Consider the following 21228-nt stretch of genomic DNA (forward strand, 5'->3'; position numbering starts at 1 on the left):
TAACTTTTCTTCTAAAATGAATCCTTTTTTTATTGCCTGTGTGTGAAGGGGTTGTAATCACACATTACAATGATCCACTTGTCGGGTTTTGCTATTACCTCTGAAGGCCAGTATTCCTATTTCTATGTGTAGTCTCCGGGTCGGATTTTCTGCGAAATCCATCGGATGTGACGTGCACGCGCGCTCCCGAGCCTCTCTCCTTTTTATATACAGTCTATGCGACGGCACTGCAGCTGACCACATTGAGTCTGATAACACTAAACACGACCTGCCTCCAGCACAACACACACTCCAACACAAACTCCACATAAATATAAAAAACAAAACATAAATGTATCTGCTGAAGCTCGTCAGGCCAAACGTGAATTGGATCGACTTAGGACGAAAACACGGATCAACATCGGCAGAGCGTTTGGATTATGGAGAGACCTCCGCTATTTTTATTGTGATAAATTACAAGTTTTCAGATATGCTGAAAGAAATAATGGTAAACTGTAATGAAATAGCAAGGTAAACTACAACACACATGAGATATGAAATGAATACAAAAGACTGTTCCAAGATAACAAAAAGTAGGTGCTTTAGGATGTAACTTTTATTTTATGTACTATACTGTCTAACGTCACTCATCTTACTACTATCATATTGTTTATAATACACATTTCCAGACACGTTCAGTACAGTAATGTTACTTCCTACGACCTTACTGTTACACTGACATTGTTCAGTCTAGTTCACTAACTGTTTTCGTTATCATATTATACATCACCTATGTTGACATTGCTGATTGTGAAAGACACGAATAGTTAGTGAAATGCCTTATGCTAACACCACATGCCGGCTAAATGCAGTCAATGTAACGTTAGCATGGTATGAGCATGGAGCATTAGTTCAACGTCAAGCTAGGGCTGGGCGATATGGCCTAAAAAAAAAATCCCCGATTTTTTCACAAAAAATCCGATTTACGATTTAAATCGATTTTTTTTTTCTCCCTACTTAAAATCAATCTGCAGATGACAAAGAAATTGTTCAAAACAAGTTTTAACTTTATTTTGTTTTGATATTCCCTTCTGGGATATTATCTGGATTAAAGTGTAATCAGAAACAACAAGCCAAAAAGACAAGAGGGCAGGCCCAGTCTTTGTAAATAGTGTAAATGTAACATTACATAAAATGGGGGGATTGGGGGGATGTGTAAAAAAAAAAAATACTTGCATCACAATAAGTTTATTGTGATTGTCAAATTATTTGGTAACTAAACATAATTGTATCAAGTTTATTAACTATAAACACAATGTTTACATGGTACAAAAAGACTGGTATGCTACTGTTTTTATTATTGCTTAACACAAATTTCAAATTTTGTGATTTTGATTCTGATATTGATTCAATATCAATTCCTTTGGATAAATATTAGGTACAGTAGATACGTTAATGTGTTATGTTAATTGTTCTCCAAAAATAAATCACCTAATGCTGTAAACATACAGAGAGCCCAGTCAGCTATTATTATTAAAGGTTAAAACTAACTCAAATTAAACAATGCGTTTTTTATAATAACAAACAACGTTATAATATTTTAATGATATAGGTAAAATATAATAAATGTGTAATATAGTTATCATATTTAGCAAAATACTCCTCTCTATAGCAATTATTTTAAGTCCAACTAACATGCGTGCTATATGGGTCATTAAAAGGCATCCTGAGGTAAATGTAACGTTACGTGACATATGTTGTTCTCCAGCTGTTTTATGGACATCTTTCCGCGGTTGAAAAACACTGATCGATCGATTTTATTAGCTACATTTGGGTAAGTTAGTACTTAGTAAAGAGTAACAGATGATCGGTTCATGTGCCGCTTGAACTGAGATCTGTCAGCGATCTTTCACGTCACATTTACAAGCGCCAAAACTGTCTGTGTTTATTGTTTGAATTTCGTATTAAAATTGACCGAATCTGAGAGCTGAGAATCTGTTTCATATTAATAGTAACCTGCTCTGTCTAGTCTGTCGGTGTCAGTGTCCTCTTGATCTTTTCTGCGCGATGTTTCTCTGCGTTAGAAAATGGATGTGTGCATGAGAGCGTGTAAAAAGTGACAATTGCGTCTCTCACAGTGAACTCGTGAGAGTTGGCTGCCCTGCAGATTCAGTTTGTAAATGTTTTCGGCGGGTGTGCTTCTGCTGCCGCGGTCTTGTTCATTTGCCATGTTGTTTGTGTATCTCTATCATGGAAAGCGCTGAGCCCGGTCGGAACTACGGGAGCCCAGATTGGCGCGTCGGCGGTTGTTAAAGAGAAAATCGATTTTCATTTTAAAAAATCGGCGTAAACTACACATTCGAGTTAATCGATAAAATCGATTTATCGCCCAGCCCTACGTCAAGCTGATAAAAGTAGTCTATTATTGTAACGTTGCAGTGGGAGTTTACATGAGGTTCCAGCATGTTGTGTGATGCTTTCTCCGGTGTGTTGAAAGTCTCAGTGTGGCCGGTACCATGAGTGCTCGCTCTTGTAAAAATTGGTTGCAATCTGAAACATCACCGATAGAGGCCGCTAAAAAATACATATAGCACCTTTAAGTAGCTTCAATAAACATGCTTTAGAAAAAGAAAACATTACTGGTGTGCATCTTGAGACAAAACAATGGCACTGACATATTTTAAAATATCTTAGTGCAAGTTGCTTTCAGCTAAAACAGCTTAAAATTGCATTTTAGTCCGGGACTAGGCTTAAGACTTGTCGTGAAACCAGGGGGGTAAATGTTTATTTCTTGGGAAAATGCACATTTGTAAATTGGATGATATTGAAAACACTTGAAAGTCCTTGTAAAGTTTTTGCATTTCTCTCTCAAAAGGTTGTACCAACCCTGAAATGAATAGTGTAAAAACATTAGACTATTTCTGCCACAACAATACCATGGTTACAGTTAGCGGTGCTACATTAAATCCATTGTGAATGTTGATGATTTGTGGACTGAAAAGCCTTCTATAACTTGTTTGTTCATAGCATAATGTTTATCCTGGTTTCGGCTTTGTTTTGCATTGTTCGGGTCCATTTTGAAAGAAAATAATATCAGGGATATCTTTTTAGTACAATAAACTATGTTTTTTCTGTGCTATGTTTTAAATTTAAGTTTTATCTTAAGTATAGGCCTATTTTCTAGTTTACACTACCGTTCAAAAGGTTGGGGTTGGTATGATTTTTAAAATGTTTCTGAAAGAAGTCTCTTCTACTCACCTAGGCTGCATTTATTTGATCAAAAACCGTAATATTGTGAAATATTATTACAATTTAAAGGGGTCATATAATGCCATTTTTGTACAAGCTAATATGATTCTTTAGGGTCTAAATTAAAAGTTTGTAATATACTTTAATTAAAAATTTTCATTAGTATTGTAAGAAAACACTTATTTTACCTGGTCAAAAACAGCTCTGTTTTCAGCACGCCGTTTCAGTGCATATGACTTTAAATGATAATGAGCTTTGCTCACCCCGGCTCTCTGTTCTGTGCTACACCATTTGTAACACAATAACACAATAACCATAACGCGTTGTTCAGTATAAACGTGGGATTATGAATTATATTGAGAACGTCATACATAGAAAACATGCCGTAATCTACCCTGAGTGTAAACCTTAGACGCATTCATTGTGAAGCGTGCAGCTAGCGATTTGCAAAGATTTATATATTAATATAAAGTTTAATAAAACGTTACACTCACTTCCGTTCTTCTAGAGGTTCAGCAGGAACACGAATATCTGGTACCGATCCTTTTTTCATGAGCAGCTTCTTAGCAAATCCAGCTTTATACTGATCCTCGTTTATAAAGCAGTCTGGTGTGTGAAATGATTCGCGCAAACATGAGAGCATTGACGTTGCTCGTGGGGAATATTCCCTTCGAAAACAAAACTCAGCCACTGCGTCTTCGGTGGTTCGGATTTAGGAACATTAAAATGACTGTGTTGGTTATTACACCCAAGAACAGAACACCACAATCGCTTAGACGCCATTCTGCTCATAGACAGTGCTCCAGCATATCAACAATGAGCGCGCCGGTCCGCGCAGACTATGATTGACAGCTCCCGCACGAGCGAGGGCGGGTCTGTGTTGAAACGCTCCTGTCAATCAACAATCATGGGAGGGGCTTCCGACCCTGTGACGTCACACGTTCGAACGGCTTGGTTTGAGGCAGGGGAAAACATATAAGGAGATTAAAACAAAAACACTGGATGGATTTTTATCATTTTATGATGGTTGTGTACAGACACTGCCAACACACATTTCAGTACAATCAACTTGTAAAAGTGCATGTACAATTATATGACCCCTTTAAAAATAAGTGTTTTCTATTGTAATATATTGAAAAATGTAATCTATTTCTGTGATCAAAGATGAATTGTAACAATAGGTTACAATTCGCATTGCTAGTTGCTACATTAAATCCGTTGTGAATGTTGGTGATTTGTGGCACAATGTTTGTCCTGGTTTCCACGTCAGCGCTGTTTGATCTGATATGGTTTACAACAGAGAATTCTGCACTGAATTTGAATGCTTCTCTCTAGATCTCGCAGCGATGATATTAATACTGTGGTGAATTCACACGCTTTCTCACTTGATCTCCCAGCGCTGTGTTGTAACGGTGTTGCATGATCGGCCCGCGAGTAACCCTGTTCTGAGCTTGCACTACACTGTCTAATCGGTTCGAACTAATAAACTGTAATCTGGTGACTGTCGGCATTGGTCTGCATTTGTCGGTGTGAATTCGCCTTAACCATTTTATATACAATTTATAAATCTGAAATTAAAATGTTTTTGGAGTGTACTTTGAAATTATACTTTTTTATGTAACACATTTTTATGATATAAGGTTTAGAATTCTACAAATAGTGGTGAAAGTTACCTAAACATTCACCACATCTCTTATTGGATCTCATATAGTCCCTCACCAAACAGTGTCAGTGTTACTGTGTCGTGCTGGGGTGTGTTTCCCGTACAACGACGCTACTCGTTGCTGAACTGCCAAAGCACGATGCATCGGTGAGGAAATCAACTAGCTAGTCACGACTGTTTCCCAAAACCGTACTGTCACAAATTTGTCATTCAACCACGTTGGTTAATGATGTCACGCAGGTTATGGATTAATAACTTCTTTTAATGAATCCGTTTGAGATCGAATTAATGCTTGATTTTTTGCTATAAATTACAGACATGGCATCTGAGGACCAATTCTCCTTTTTCTCTCTGTGATTTTGCTTTATGTCCAGATTCAATCATAAGCTCGTTCTTGCGTACTGGAGCACGTTCGCACATGCACACTCTTCAAAAACGGCACTTTAAATATCTTGAGAGACGCAAATGACATCTGTATATAAGATATTATTATAATATTAAAAGATAGAGATTTTACTGAATGTCAGCTTGCTTGTTTTTCTCAAGATAAGTATTTATTGAGTCCACATGTCATGCTAACAAGACATGATGCTTCTAATAACAGGGCGAGAGCTGCAGTTCCAACCACACAACTTTGCGATGCTGTTTGCGAATGTCCGTTGGAACAATGGTTTTAGGAAACACAGACTCGTTGATCTATACTGATAACGACAGAACTTGCGACCCTAGTTGGCTGACGATGTTTTCTGGAAACGCACACCTGGTCGTGATGCTCAGACAAGCATAGTATCAAATGAAATATCATTTTCATTTTGCGCAGAGTTGAATGTTTGATATAAGAGTGTCAGGAAACACACAATAAAAAATATGACTTATCACAGCTGTGACCTGAAGCTGTATTGATTGGAGAAGTCAGGTTATGACGCATACTTGCTATTTTTTATGTTTCTCCCAAAGGCAGCGGATATCATGATCATCATCTCCATTGTTGTTACTAGATGTTTTTTTTTCAACCCTAGATGTATGATATGCTCAGAGCCCTTTTTGTTCACCAAACCCACCAAATATTCACAATATTGTGAAATATTTTTACTATTTTTTTTTCTATCCTCACCCTTTTTCATGCAATTTAAAAAAAATTGGGACAGATTTTTTTTTTAAGTCATGTGTTGGGAGTGAAATGAGGGCGAGTAAATAAATAATAAGATAATTTTAAACTATCTGTTCAAATGACCTAACATTTTTTTAAATAATGACACTATTAACAAAAAAACAGGTCTAAACATTTATGTTTAATATGTAAGATTCTTGCAATGAAACCATGGAGACTTAAAGTCCAAAATGCTTTACTTTAAGAAACGAGAAGTGTGTGTGTGTGTGTGTTTGATTGCGTTTGCTCTGATAGCTGATAGTTGATTTGGCTCCCTTGATTATCTTGACCTGTACTGCACATTCTGTTACATCCATTCCCTCCATGTTCAGCTTCTAGTAGGAGAGAAAAACTGCAGACGGCAGCATTAGCAGGATTCTGCAGGGAGGGAAAGATTCCTGGACGAAGTTACATGCTAGGAGACAATTAATTCTCACTGAGAGCAGCGGACACAGTCCTGTAAATCTGCCATGAATGTGCAATATATATTCGGAGAGCTGCGCTCAGTTTTGCTTGCAGCAGGCAAAAATGTGCCAGTTTGATGTTAACCTTTTTCCTTTCTTAAATCTTTTTTTTTTTGTGTATTTTACTTGGTATATTAATTCAGTTTCAACATCTGGCCAGCATATCAAAAGAGGAAAACAGTGGATCTAGTGAAGCAAACAAAAGGCAAGCGATGCTCTCCCATTCTCTGCCTGTATTGATTTTGTGAACTCCACTCTCTGAAGTGCAGCCCAAGCTGCTGTCTTTATCAAAGACTGATTCACACACACACACACACACACACGGATATGAAATCACTGATTCTAGCTGGTGTTGCCTTCTCACTCTGATACCTTTTTCATTTTTAGTCATTCTTTTTTTCCCCTCCTCTGCTCTAGATGATATTTATTCTTTCAGAGCGCTCGGCACGCATTTGAGAGAGAGAGAGAGAGAGAGAGAGAGAGGGAGAGGGAGGCTGAGAGGGAGAGATGCAGGATGCTGATGATGTTGCCGCAGCACTGATGATGCTCTGGGGAGAATGCTGAAAGACACACTAAACTCACACGCGCCTGTCTCTGGGAGAGACCCTGCGCCCGCAGCGCTGCTTTTAAAGGAAGTTATAAGCGTTTCTATTTTCAGTGTGAGAGCGAGCGAGGCTCATGCGGGCACGCGACTGCTGCTGCTCCACGTTCGCCGATGTTCACAGGGGAATTGTGGGGATGTGAGAGGAAAGGAGAATGAGTGAATGAATTACTCAAGTAAACAACTGCTCGTGGAAGAACATCAGAACGCGGACGCACACGCAAGCCAGGGACAGAATGGCAAGTTTCGGGAAACTTACGGATTACTTTAACCGTCGGCGTTCCAGAGATGAGCTCATGACTCGGAGGGATGCCCGTCGCAGCGGCAGTTACTGTTGCACGGTAGCTGAGGCCAGGTACTAAAACTGCGGGATTTGAGAGTGGATTTTAGGAATTTTGTGTGTGTGTCCTGCTCTGAGATTTCCAGACTTTTATTTTGAAAACAGCTGGTATATTTTGTTAATATTCTAATAATGCTGACTTATGAATTTCATGTGGCATTGCCTCAAAAAGAGATGAGCAAATTGATAAATCACCTGTAAATATAGCGGATAAAATCTTAATGATGTTTTTGTATATTTTGGTTAACAGTACTTGATGGGTGTAGTGGTTCCCAGAGGGTTCGAGTGCAGTCAGTTCACCTGGACGTCTGGTCAGTGGGAGGACAGAACAGGGCGGGTTGAGAGAAATAAGCAGCCAATGAAATAAGAGAATCGAGTACTGATTGGCAGGGATTGAACTGAATCATCAGGATGTTTTAGTCATGAACCTTTGAAAAGGTGTGCTTATACATCAAATCTCTGAATGCAGTCTAGTGACTTTATTGCTCAGGTGTTTGTTTTATTGTAGCTCAGGTTGAGTTGCATCTGATTTTATTTTAAAATTCCCTTGGAGAATTAAAAAAATGTGTCAGTACAGTAAGAGTGTAGATTAGAACTATTAAATGAATGTGCAGTAGCTCAGATAATTTCTGTCTTGGCAAATTTCAGCACAGTTTGAGACATTGTTGTTCTCTCATGAAACTCTAGAAGAGACGCATGTGAGATTACCAGGGTCTTTTTCTCAGGAGAAACATCTGAGAAGCAGGAGACATAGAGGAATGAACATTCGCTCATCATTTACTCACTCTCATATCATTTCAAATCTAATGATTTTCTGTTTTTGAACACAAAACGAGTCATTCTGGATGTACTACTCGGTTCTTTTTCTATAGAATGAAAGCGTATATGGGGCTGGGAATTTTCAGTCAGTTTTATTTATATACTATTTACTTTTATTTATATATTTTCAGTTAGTAGTTTTGTATGCCTTTGTATGTGTTGTTAGGTTTTTTATATTTCTGATTAGCTTTATTTTTAAGTTTTAGTAATTTTAGTTCTTCAACTTAAACTTAGTTATTACATTAAGGTCTTATCTAATATTTATATAAGCTTTATTTCAAATGACAAACAATTTTTAATAGTTTTATTTAACAATAACAACCTTAGCTACGTTTCCATTCAAAGTTGCAAATTTAACTTAAATGCTCAAAATCGGAATATTGCATAAAACATTTGTGGATAAAGCAGCGTTTCCATCGTCGCTTCCTGGGAAATTGGCGCGAAATATCTGTAATAAACATGGAAGTCGCTGCAATCAGTGAAGCCACTGTGGCTCTTTATTCCTCCATCATAAATGACTTGCGTTTCACAGACGAAACGTAATAAACGCTGTCATGATCTCTTGCGTTCGGATGCTGGTGTTTGGGAACACAATCATGCGAGACGCTTCTGAGAGGGAATTAAACCAAATCATTCTGATGGCTCAGGCATTTCAGAACGACCAAACCAACATTTGAGATGCTGTGCGATGATTGGATAAATGGACTAATCAGCGGACCAATCAGTTTTTTGTTGCGCATCAAGGGATTTATTCGGTATATGTGTTTTTTATCTTAGTTTTTTGCAAATGTCTTTTTAATCGGATAAAAAAAATGTATCCCCCTCAATTGAAATGCATGATTTCTAAAAATTGCGCATGTTTTAGTTTTTTATGCAGCATCCCAAAATGCGCATAAAAATAGGTGGATGGAAACAGTCAATCATTTTCAAGTCTGTACTTCTGTAAGAACATATTTATGAGTAAAACATGGTATTTAACTGTAGGTCAGGGCTTGTTTTTATCCACTGAACTGATTAAAGCCAGGTGTTTGCTGGGGTTGGGAAATTTTTTATGTCAGAGGCAGAGCAAGTTATTAAGTTTTGATAAAAGATTACGAAGAATTTTTTTTTAAAGAAAAGTGGAATAAGACCAGGAACATGTATTAAAAAAGTCAATGGTCTCTTAAGATTTCATGTTCTAGTTCTTAAATCAAATCTTTATTGCAGGCCTCCAAACCTTATTATTAGTGAATATTAATAAACTAAATTCTCTTTATTACCCTAAATTTAATTTGTCCACAATATGATCTAGATTATCTTTATACATTTTATGAAATAATTTGTCACATTGGTCATAATTAAAGGGGTTTTTGTAACAAACTTTATGAGAATATTTTGCTTTGCCATTGCTTTATAAAATAAATAGTTTGGAAAGATTAATGATGGGAAAACCACTTTAATATTTGATCAATAGTGGAAGTATATTTATTGGCATAGACCTCAATGAAATGCTCTGCAGCTGCTCTTCACATCTGTGCTTTAGCTTTCCTTCTTTTCTCTGTTTCTGTAGTTTTTGGGATGTTTTGGAGTATGTTGTTTTTATAAAACGCAGAACATATTTTTGTGCTGTTGCGTTGATTTGCTTCAGTGTTTTGGATCGTAAGCTCGTTGCATAACCCAGCGCCTGTTCAGATCACAGACAGACGCCGTCACATTCTGCTGTAGAATTTCCTGAAGCCGTTTGGAATTCACTGGTCCGTCGTTGCCAGACATTCACACATGAATGCGGCCAAATCTCCACACGCTGCTACACTCCATCCTGCATGCTTGAAGAGTAATGTTTTCAACGTTACTATAACCCTTCAGATAGACCGAAACAGACTAGTTCATCTAATGCATGCAAACTTTACATGCTAATTAAGACGACATGTTTCAGCTGTTTAAGATCATTTTAATCAATTTGAGTCCATACATTTGATGTGGTTGTACTAATTATTAAACCATAACAATAAATAAATTGATAAATAACATAATAAACACACTTCTTTGAACCCTCAGGAGAAAATCACGTGTAAAACATGTGCAAATACACAACCACACACATGCATAGTGCAGTTATACAGTGTAAAACATTATACAATGCAAAACATTGATTGTTCGTTCTTTTATTGTGGAGATTATTTCAGAAAATCATGTATTTTAATGAATCGGACTGTAATTGATTATTGATCTGTTGGTTATGATTGTTTCTTGTTTGTATTCCAGGTCGTTGGAGCGACGGTTGCAAAGGCCTCTGTTAGCTAAATCCAGAACATTACCCAGCATCCCCCAGTCCCCTGCTGCCATCCGTGTGCAGCAATCTGAGAACGTTTGTGAACGACAACACCGCCCACGTGTTCCTTCCAGCCCTGGTGGTCTTGAAGCATGTACGCTGCCCCCTGCAGGTATTGCGTGTGTGTTTGTGTCCATTTCTGTTTATTTGAACCGCACGCCCATGTTATCAAAACATATTGTATTAAACTCTCGGTTTTGATGATTCTGCTGTGAACTACATGAAAAGATGTTCTGTAGGGTGACAACCAAAAAACCTGAATCTCATGAAAACATGTCCAGCTCACATTTCACCTCGAAATCAAAAGGAGAAATAAGAGAAATTATATATATATATATTTATATTGCATGAAGGACAATATTTTTTCAATATTTTTAACAGTTTTGTTTTTAATAATTTAAATTATTCTTGTGTGGATTTTGTTTTAATTATAATCTGCATATTAAAGGTACACATATGGCCCTCCAGTTATTAAAAAACAATAATGCATACATTTTGCTAAGGAACATTGTTCTGGTTGTGCATGACTGCGGAGGAATATGGTTTGCAGCACCTGTGTTTAGATGGAAAGGATCTCAAGCTGACTATAGCTCAAGACGTTATTGTAGCTCTACATATTAATAGACGGTATTTCCTTGATAATAAATTCCAGCGCAGCACTACAGCAACCAACAAAATGACCTTTCTCAATCGATAATGCTTTACAATGAACTCTGTTAGAGAGCTACATATGACAATTTATCTGTTCAATAAAATACCTACTGACCTGTTGTATGATAAAAACGTGAATCCCTCAGTTCTCTCCATCTCTGAAAAGCCAAGCCAATGTTGATTCTTGTTTTATTACGAGCTCTGCCACGCTCTCGTATTGCCAGCAGACTCTCCTCTGTTTTGCCTTTGTTATAAGCGGGTGATTCTCTGGAGGTTTAGCGGCTCCATGTTCAACTCCCACACCAGACACGCATGAAAGTAGCCGGAGCAACTTTTCTCTGTTTGCGGATATGACGAGACATGGGCGAGTGACGTATGTACTCAATTTCCCATGAAAACTATACCCTCGGGTCTAAAATATAAACACATCTAATAGGTTTACCATAGTGAATCAGTGTAAGACAAAAACAAGTTTCATAAGAGGGATTGATGATGTATTATTAACTCATTATTTAAATTTAGTAAATTGTGACAAAAAAAAGTTGCATAGTGTCACTTTAAATTTATACTGTACAACTTAAATAATATAGCATTTTTTACATTACTGTAATGAGAAAATAACAAAAAACATTATTGTAATGAAATTGAATGAGCTAAAAACATCCTAAAAATGTTGCAGTGCAGAAACACTTATTGGTACAAATAATAGGCTCCATTTTCTTCATGCAAAATGTAATTTGGATTTTTTCTTTTGATTTTAGGATAAAATATGTGTTGTTAGACTCACCCTCATATTCTGAATATTTTTAATTTTTCAGCATTTGAATGAGCAAGTTGATTTGTTGAGCAAAAATAATAAATATGATAATGAAAACATCATCAATTAATAGAATTGGCGGTATAGTTGTGAATGGACGACATTTCATTCGGTGGCTGGAACGAGACTCTTCCACACGGCACATTCCATTCACAACACGCGTGAGCTTTGCGCCATGTGCGATTTGTTCAGCGCATTCAGCCGTCTGCGTGCTCTCGATATTTACTTCTGCCTGCACTGCTCATCCAAATCCCCCCTTCGCTCTCTTTCTCACGCTTTTCTCCTCAATTCTCACAGCTGCGCTGCTCTTGTTAAGCTTCTGTGAAGGATTTTTTCACTGTCTCTCAAATGTTAAACCTAAAGTCTTTGGCTTCCTCCCCATTCTAGTTGCTAAGCAACTGCCATCACCAACAGCGGAGCGTCGTGGCTGTTTAACACACACATACACTCCGAACCCCAGCCGTCTCCCTCAGTGTGTTTGACGTGCTCATTATGCTGGGATCATGCCAAATGAGGGCCGTAATGTCTCATAGCAACTCTGACCCAGATTTGACTGACTCAACTGTAATAAACATGAATAACTCTGTTCCAGCGGTCTGACAGCTCCCTTATGTCCTCATCAGAAAGTCTGCAGATCTAGCCATGAGGCTGGGGCTGCCTGGGAGTAACCACCAGCCAAATAAGGTTAAATATGGCGTGTGTGATATTTCACTGATGTGTGATCAGAATCGTACCCGTCTGTCTGTCCTCAGGCGAGATGTGGCGGCTCGAAGATGAGAACGAGAGGGACGTCGCTCCGGGTGCCGTTGACCTGCGTCCGCGCTCTCAGTCACCGTTCTCTCACTTCCGGCGCCGGGCGGCGTATCTGAGGAAGAGCATGTCTGCGGATGATCACCTGGGAGATTCAGAGTTTGAGTCCGCCCAGCCGGAGGGGAGGAGCTTAGCCGATCCTAAAGTCAAACTGAAGAGGAAGTTTGTAAGTACTTGTGTCCAAACTTGCTTTATTCTAAACTGAGTTCACCCAAAAATGCGTTCGGTCATTATTAACTCCGAACCTGTATGCGTTTATTAATTACCATGGAAGTCTTTTTTTCTTGGATTTTTATTCAAACTGGTGAAATGCGTACAAGAGGTTAAATTTGAAATTAAATGCAAACGCAAATGAGACTTAAATTGTTTTAGGTCTGTTCCTCACGCAAAGCTACACTACTGTTTTTGACTGAATTCTCTTCTGCTCACCAAGGCTGCATTTATTTTAAAAAAATACAGTAAAAATAGTAATATTGCGAAATATTATTACTGTTTTCAATGTGAATGTATAGTAAAATATAATTTGTTCCTGTTATCAAAGCTGAATTTTCAGCATCGTTACTCCAGTCTTCAGTGTCACATGATCCTTCAGAAATCACTCTAATATGATGATTTGCTGTAGCCTGGGTTTCCCCTGGGCGATTTTATTCACGCTGCTAGCCAGTCTGGATACCATGGACCAGATTTTCGCCTCAGCGAGGGAACCAATCACAGAACGAGAGGGAGCGGCAAGACGATGACGACGTCTATGCGACACACCGAAGCAGTTTGTTTATACCTATGGATCAAACACAAAGTTACCTTTCGATGCAGCCTTAGATACATACGCCATCGTGTACACATAAATTTCTGACCCATCGTCGTCTTCCTCGTCTAATTTCTGTCGCTCTGCATACGTCATCTGGTATAATTGAAACGATTGGCTATGAGCTACATACAGGCGCATTTGATAGACATTCGTAGCACCCAATAAACGGCTCTGGGCATTCGTAAACCACGCCTCAAATACGAGAAAATCTCAATCACGCCTCAATCTCAATGAGACGTGGTCTGACGTTAGCCAGGCTAGATTTGCTGTGTGTATATATGTGTATAAACCCTTTTCTATAATACATCATACTTCTATTCAACAAGGATGCATTAAATTGATCAAAAGTGGCATTAAGACATTTATAATGTTACAAAAGGGTTATATTTCAACTTTTTATTCAGCAAAGAATCCTAAAAAAAAGTAGCTCTGTTTCCACATAAAAACACTACAATAGGGAAAATTTATTAAAAATTGAGCACTTATAATAATAATTGAGCAGCAAATCATCATATTAGAGTGATTTCTGAAGGATCATGTGACACTGAAGACTGGAGTAATGATGCTGAAAATTCAGCTTTGATCACAGAAAACATAGAAAACATATTTTAAATTGTAATAACATTTCACAATATTACTGTATTACTGTATTTTTGAGCAAATAAATGCAGCCTTGGTGAGTTGAAGAGACTAGAAAAACATAGAAAAATGGTAATTATTCAAAACTTTTGAGAGTAGTGTATGTAAAGTAAAGTAATTGAAGTCATGCACACAGAAGGTTTTGTGTTAATATTTAATGTGGTGTGTATAATAGCATGAAAGTCGAGCCCTCATTACCTGCCTGCATCGTGTAATAGAGGCTCAGGTGTTCGAATGCAACCTGGCATGTGGAGAGGCTTCAGAAAGCTGAAGACAAAACCAAACTGTGTATGAGTCTCACTGTTTCACAGGATGGGCTCTTCTTTGCACCTAATGGGTCGTCTCTGTTTAGGGGTAAGACATCTATGTGCATGGTTGATTGTCTTAACTTCTTTTTAAGTTATCGTCAGAACAACTAGACCTGTATAACAGGTAGTTTTAGGGATAAGAAATGTTTCATAGCAATATTTTGAACGCAGCCCTTCAATAAGTCAAATAGGCATTGGTAAATAGGCTAACTATAAGCTATCCATCTTAGTCCTCACAAAAAATGGTGGCGTATAGGCTTTATATAAAATTACAGGAATGTTACTCACAGCAGGAAATTTGAAGTCAGAGGGTAATTGCTTTGAAATTTATTGTTGAAACAGTGAATTTGTTATAAAAGCACTTTAAAGGTGAACTAAGTAACTTTTTTACCTTAACCGAACAGCTTTGGAGTCATTGTAATGTTTATATTACTGATTTCGTGTTGAATGGTGGTCGTCTCGCACCCCTCTGGTGCCTGTGAGCCGCAAAACCACCCTTGCAACTTTGGGACGGCGGGCCGCCGGCCTCAGTGTTCGGAAGTATCGTCTGATATCAGGTCTCGCGAGGTAACGAATTGCTTTACGGCAAAAAACAGATCTGATAAAATGAGCATCAAACAGAAATAACCCGGCGCTGTATACATGTGGTGTTCGAGGCGCACATACAATACAGACTGCCGACAGTTAAACAGGGCGCGTGCAGCTCTTAAAGGGGCCACACCTTATTTCCACTTGTTACAGCGTCCATCCTACTGAACAGGTACCGGTGTACAGGGGGAGGGGATCCGGCCGTGAGTGCGAGCCATCTCTGCGTGAGTGCTATTCACGACAGTACAAGTACTCCACAGCGACTCTAGGGGTCGCTGTTTGACAAAAACGGAATTCCTACTTAGTGCTGCTTTAATGTTTGTAGCGGCGGGGCCTTAAATGGGATGATTTTAGTGATGTAGCTTCCCTGAGATGCCCAGACTGCCTGAAATTTGTCTATCTAAATTTGTACCCATTTTTAAAGGGTTAGTTCACCCTGAAAAGAAAATGAAGTCATCATTTTACTCACCCTGCTGTTGTTTTTATGCATCAAGCTTTAAAAAAAGACACAAAATGATCCCATGTGACGTGCCACACATGAGCTAATATTTTTTGTTAATCAATGCATTAAATTTCGGTTTGTTTTCCACCAAACCCTATCATATACCTCCAGAACACTTGGAATATACGGCACGTGTCGCATGTGATCATTCTGTGATATTTCGCATCTTTTTTTAAAGCTTGATGCCTGTCGACTGCCATTATATGAACGAGTGTGAGCGGGACTTTTTTTTTTCTTCATTTTTTCTTTTGTGGTCCGAAAAAGAAAGAATGGCATTAGAACAACACGAGGGTGATAGGCCATGAGACAGGACCCCAAATTTGGGCTACCGGTACCATTTTGAGGGATTAAATTTCTTTTTGATTTTCATGAAGGTACACATCTCTAGTGTTGGAAAATGTGTGATAGCATCCGATCCATGGTAGCTTTCATTAGAAATCAACACTTATATCATCCTACCTCAAGGTAAGGTGTTCAGTGACTACAAGAGAGAAAAATGTATCCTTTTATAATTAAAAAAATTGATTATTTTTTTATAATTTTTTTATTATAAAAATTTATAAAAAAAAATATAAATTTTTTTAATAAAAATTTATATTTTTTTTTATAAAATTTTAAATTTATTTAAAGATAAATTCATTTATCCTTTTTCTTGACATATGTTTGAAAATCATCCTCTGTAACCAAAAACTACCTTGAATCTAATGCTATCACACATTTTTCAAATACACGGTCATATACCTACACAAAAATCACCATGCGGTTTAATCCCTCAAAATGGTACCAATCAACCCTCTGTCTCACGGCCTAAATGATGATTTAATTTTTATTTTAGGGTGAACTAACTTTTAACACAGCTACTAAAAATATAAGAATTAAAACACTAAGAATACATCTATATAAACTCACTAGTAGTCAACCTCAAGTGTCAGTTGTCAAGTTGTCTATAATTTCATAGTCATACCAGTTTATGTGTATTTTATAAGCTCTTTTTTCCTCCCGAATCTTTCATTTTCAGTGTAGGAGTGTAACGGTACAGTAAGCAGATTATTTTGTTTTTGTAATGTGGATTTTTTTTTTCTAAAGAAGCAAGTGTACTGTACGGTTTAATAGTTTTCACTACGCTGACACATTCAGAAATCGTTCCAGGGTTGCAGAATGCTTTATTTTCAGAGAGCTTAGTTGTATCAATAAACAGTGCGTTGGCTGTCTGCCCACAAGTGCCAGCTTAAAGAGGTTTGTTGGAGAAAATGTCTGGAAAAAGCTTTTTGCTGCATTATCTTGCTGTTTGAATGGCCTGCTGGTTACAGATAATCGTACACAGTGTGTGGACTTCGAGTGAACTTTACTTGCTTGATCTGTGTGTAAGAACTGTGTGGAGAGAAATGACAGCAGCAGCTCCATCAGGAGGATGTTTGAATAATTCATTATGGATATTCATGGCAAGTATTTGTCATATATTAATCAAATATTTGAATGCATGATGTTGCAGTAAGGCTGGACTGGTTTCTGTATTCTACATTTCTAGAGCACATGCATAAGTATGTGCACCGAAGTTGTGTTTGCATGGGGACTAGAAAATCAAAGTAATTATTATTTTTAATGGTCATGCATGACTCGAGTAAAATTCAATGATACTTTACAGTTCTCATCCACTCAGGCAGGAGGACTAAGGCTAAAGGCCCGTTCACACCAAGAACGATAACTGTATTAGTGTCCACACCGGCGGACGATATCGTTCTGTTTTGACAGCAGCCGCTTTAAAATGCTAGAGCTCTTTTAAGTCTTTATAGTCTGTCTGTCAATGTTTTTATCGGTCATTAGCTGGGAAAAAATATTTTTCTGAAAGTAATTCCAGTGATCTTGTTTCTCTGTGCTGTACTCTCTGCTAATCTTTTATATTTAGAAAGATTTTTAGAGCTTGTCTTTATCATTATAGTTATCGTCCTTGGTGTGAATGGGCCTTAAGACTAAAGAAAATGTGTTTGTGTGAATCTCACAAATAATGTCCAAGTCAAATTTCACCCAAAAAGATTGCCAAGCTTTCGGTCACAAGACCATCCTCAGGGCATGCCCTGAGGATGGTCTTGTGACCGAAAGCTTGGCGATTAAAATTGCTTTAAAGGATTCAAGTGTGCAGACAGTTTATTTATTTTCTGAGTTGTTTAGTTGTGTCTGTCTGGCACCTTGTTTATCGTGAGTGCGGTGAAACGCCTTTAAAACCCAAAAAGATTGCACAATTTTTTTTTTTTTACTAAAAATATGTTTAGTATAAAGACAGTGTTATTTTAGTTGTATATTTTACTTTATAATTTAGCTTTATTTACCAGAAAATGATTTTTAAAGTTTCAGTTAACAATAACAGAACTGCATCAAGGAAATAAACTTTATATTTAAGTTTGTTTTTCATTATTTCCATTATAGTAAAAAAATTAAAAAATAGTAATTCTCATTACTAAAAATAATGTTTTACTGACTTTAATTGTTTTAATTTTAATGTTTGTGTGAATCTCACAAATAATGTCCAAGTCAAATTTCACCCAAAAAGATTGCACTTTTTTTTTTAAAACTAAAAATATGTTTAGTATAAAGACTAAAGTGTTATTTTAGTTGTATATTTTACTTTATAATTTAGCTTTATTTACCAGAAATGATTTTTATTTATTTTAATTAAAGTTTCAGTTAACAATCAATAACAGAACTGCATCAAGGAAATAAACTTTATATTTAAGTTTGTTTTTCATTATTTCCATTATAGTTAAAAAAACATTTCTTCACAAATTCTCATTACTAAAATATATATGGTTTAAATGACTTTAATTATGATTATTGTCTTTGTTTTTGAACTCCCATTAAGATATAACATAACATTACAACAAATACTAACATGATGCATAAATACTTTACTCTAATGCAAACAAAATAATATCTTATTTAAATCATAATGTCAATTTTTGGAGAAAGTGTGCGTTTTCTATAAGCAAATATAATTTCTTTGTGTTGAAATATGACCTGGACTTTTTCAGGTTTTGTGAGATTGTCTATGAAAGGGTTTATCATAGTAATAATGCAACAAAAAAAAACATTTTAAAATAAACAATGAATCCTAATTTAAGATATGTTTTTGTAATTATAACATTGGAATAATTCCGAGAACAGCTATTAAAAAAAAATTCCCAGAGGAATTTTGTATTTCAGTTTTATATGTAATTTTCTGTCTGCTGTGTAGTTCTGCGAGCGGAGCTCTAGATGGCAGTGCTGAATAGGCACAAACTCTCTATGAAACGATCATCAAAACCCTTTATTAAGAGCATGAACACTTAAACGTTTCCAGAAATTACAAATGTACAGAAGACAAGCATCACTAATAGGAAAGGAAAGAAAAATCTAGAAGAAATTGCAACGTTTAAAGTGTCATCTCTTTTGTATGTGCTGTTTTGTTGAAATGCACACACACACAGATGCACTAGCTCACACAAACACACACACACACACACACACACACACACACTTGAGAGGCGAAAGGCTGGACATTTTTTCCTCGCAGCAGTGGTTGCTGTTGGTTACGTGGTGAAACGGCGGCCATTAAGGGTCATTATGTATTTAGTTGTGGGGCGTCGCTCCCAAACTCATCCTCACACTCTTCCCTCTTAAGTTTGTCCTTCCTTTCTTTTCTGTTTTGTTCTGTCTGCGTTTTATCCATCATGTCTTCCTAACAGAAAGCTTGTTACCTAATAAAGCAGTTTAGTTAACGCACTTAGTTAACTCTAACCAGCGGTGATAGATTAATCTCTGGTAAAGTGTTGTAGACTCTCCATTGAAAATATGTTTGTATTAGTCAAAAGATGAATGAATGCATGGTAGGCTGAATGTTTATGCATGTGTGAATGTGAATACATTTTTTGAATTGGATAAACAGAACCATCCCTCAGTCTTTATCGGATCAATTTATTTTCGTGAGAACTTGCGATTGGAATAAAAGCTAAAATCAACAAACATGTTTTTTTTCAGGAAACATCAACCAGACGGAACGTGATTCACAAATTTTTGTTTAGCAGAAATAAAAGATGAAAAAGCATATAAGGAGTTTCTGAAAACAGTATTTGTGATGTTTTTGAGGGGGGGATGGGATCGACACAAACACAAAGAGAGAGAGAGATGCTCTCGAGGATCGAGTTAAAAATATGAGAAATCCAAATGTTTACTTTTTTGGATATTGATTAAATTCAACTACATTCACTGTGTGCGATTTCCTGCAGCGTTTTTTATGACAGATTGTAAACAACCATGCTAGCAACCACTTAGCAACATTGTTGCAGTTTGCCAAGCAACACTTACATTTTCTTCAGAAAATGTACAAAATCTATTTTTGTGTCAATTATGGAGAATAAAATGTGTTTCTGTCCGAATATGAATTTGTACACTACCCTCTGAAAAAACCCTTTGAAACAATTTTCACTTAGAAAGTGCTAGTAAGTTTCACAAATAATTACAAAGAACATGCAACTCATTGAACTAAGCATGACATTTTGAAGTAGAAAGCCTGAAATAGTAAAATGCACTCCAATAATCTTTAAAAAAAAATAATTTTCTACAGTGTAGGCAACTTAATTATATTCCATTCGTCTCTGCTCTGATTGCGTATTAATCAAGTAGAGATGTATGATTGTTAATTACGAGCTGTCTTCTTTCTGTATGCACAATAAGGGCTTGACAAATTGCACTTTATGGATTTACTCACCCTCATGTTGTTGCAAACCGGTTTGATTTTCTTTCTTCTTTAAAACACAAAGATGTGTGCTGGTCGCTCTTCTGCATGCAGTTGTAAGCTTCAGAAAGAAAATCCTCATAAAAGGAGTGTATTTGACTCATGCACTGTATTTCAAGCCTCCTGAAGTCTGATCGCTTTATGTGAGGAACAGACTGAAATGTAAGTTGTTATTCTCTGATAATCTTGACGTATACCCTAACTCTCCTAGACACAATCATAAGTTCATTAGAGAAGCAGCAATGTGCAGTTCCTAATGAATCATTCTTTTGAGTGGGATATTGACTCAGTTGAAGTAGTCCATTACTTATTACCATAATTACATTTTGTTGTAGCAATAAATTAGCAATGTGCAATTCTCGAGTGAATAATTTTTTTAGAGTCAGATTTTTTTAAATGAATCAGTTGATCACAGAACTGATCCCATTCTACTCACTGTCTTTATTAGTGTTGCACGGTGCACCGATACTTCAAAAGTATCGCGATACTCGGAAATTAAAAACTTCACGATACCTAAATTTATTAGTATCGATACTTCTAAGAATGTCCGCGTTCCAGATTTGTAAGAGAGTATTGCATGTTGGTGTGTGCAACGCACGCTTCCAGTGCCTCCCTATGGACGTCTGTGTTTTTCTCCTCATGCGCGTGTGACAGGGCGCGTGAACTGAACGAGCAGAGAGAGAGAGAGAGTGAGCGAGCCCCGGTCGCGCGCGCGCACTCTCTCTCTCTCTGCGGAGCCAGGCGAAAGTATAAACAAGGCT

At 37.1% G+C, this 21228-nt stretch overlaps 1 protein-coding gene across 3 annotated transcripts in view; it reads left to right on the forward strand.

The window, feature by feature from the left end:
* LOC130096982 (ankyrin repeat and fibronectin type-III domain-containing protein 1) overlaps positions 1-21228 on the forward strand; it is a 90093-nt gene that overhangs the window by 4365 nt on the left and 64500 nt on the right. For 2 of the 3 annotated variants that reach the window (XM_056263675.1, XM_056263676.1), the window contains 2 exons: positions 10510-10688; positions 12797-13020. In XM_056263675.1, the coding sequence (XP_056119650.1) occupies positions 10510-10688; positions 12797-13020 (403 nt within the window). Of the gene's footprint in view, positions 1-6968; positions 7462-10509; positions 10689-12796; positions 13021-21228 lie in introns of those variants that run through there. The other variant, XM_056263674.1, reaches the window with a different exon arrangement.

This window comes from Rhinichthys klamathensis, unplaced genomic scaffold, assembly GCF_029890125.1.
Source record: "Rhinichthys klamathensis goyatoka isolate OS25496 unplaced genomic scaffold, OSU_Roscu_1.1 h1tg000209l_1, whole genome shotgun sequence".
In the NCBI taxonomy this organism is placed as follows: domain Eukaryota; kingdom Metazoa; phylum Chordata; class Actinopteri; order Cypriniformes; family Leuciscidae; genus Rhinichthys; species Rhinichthys klamathensis.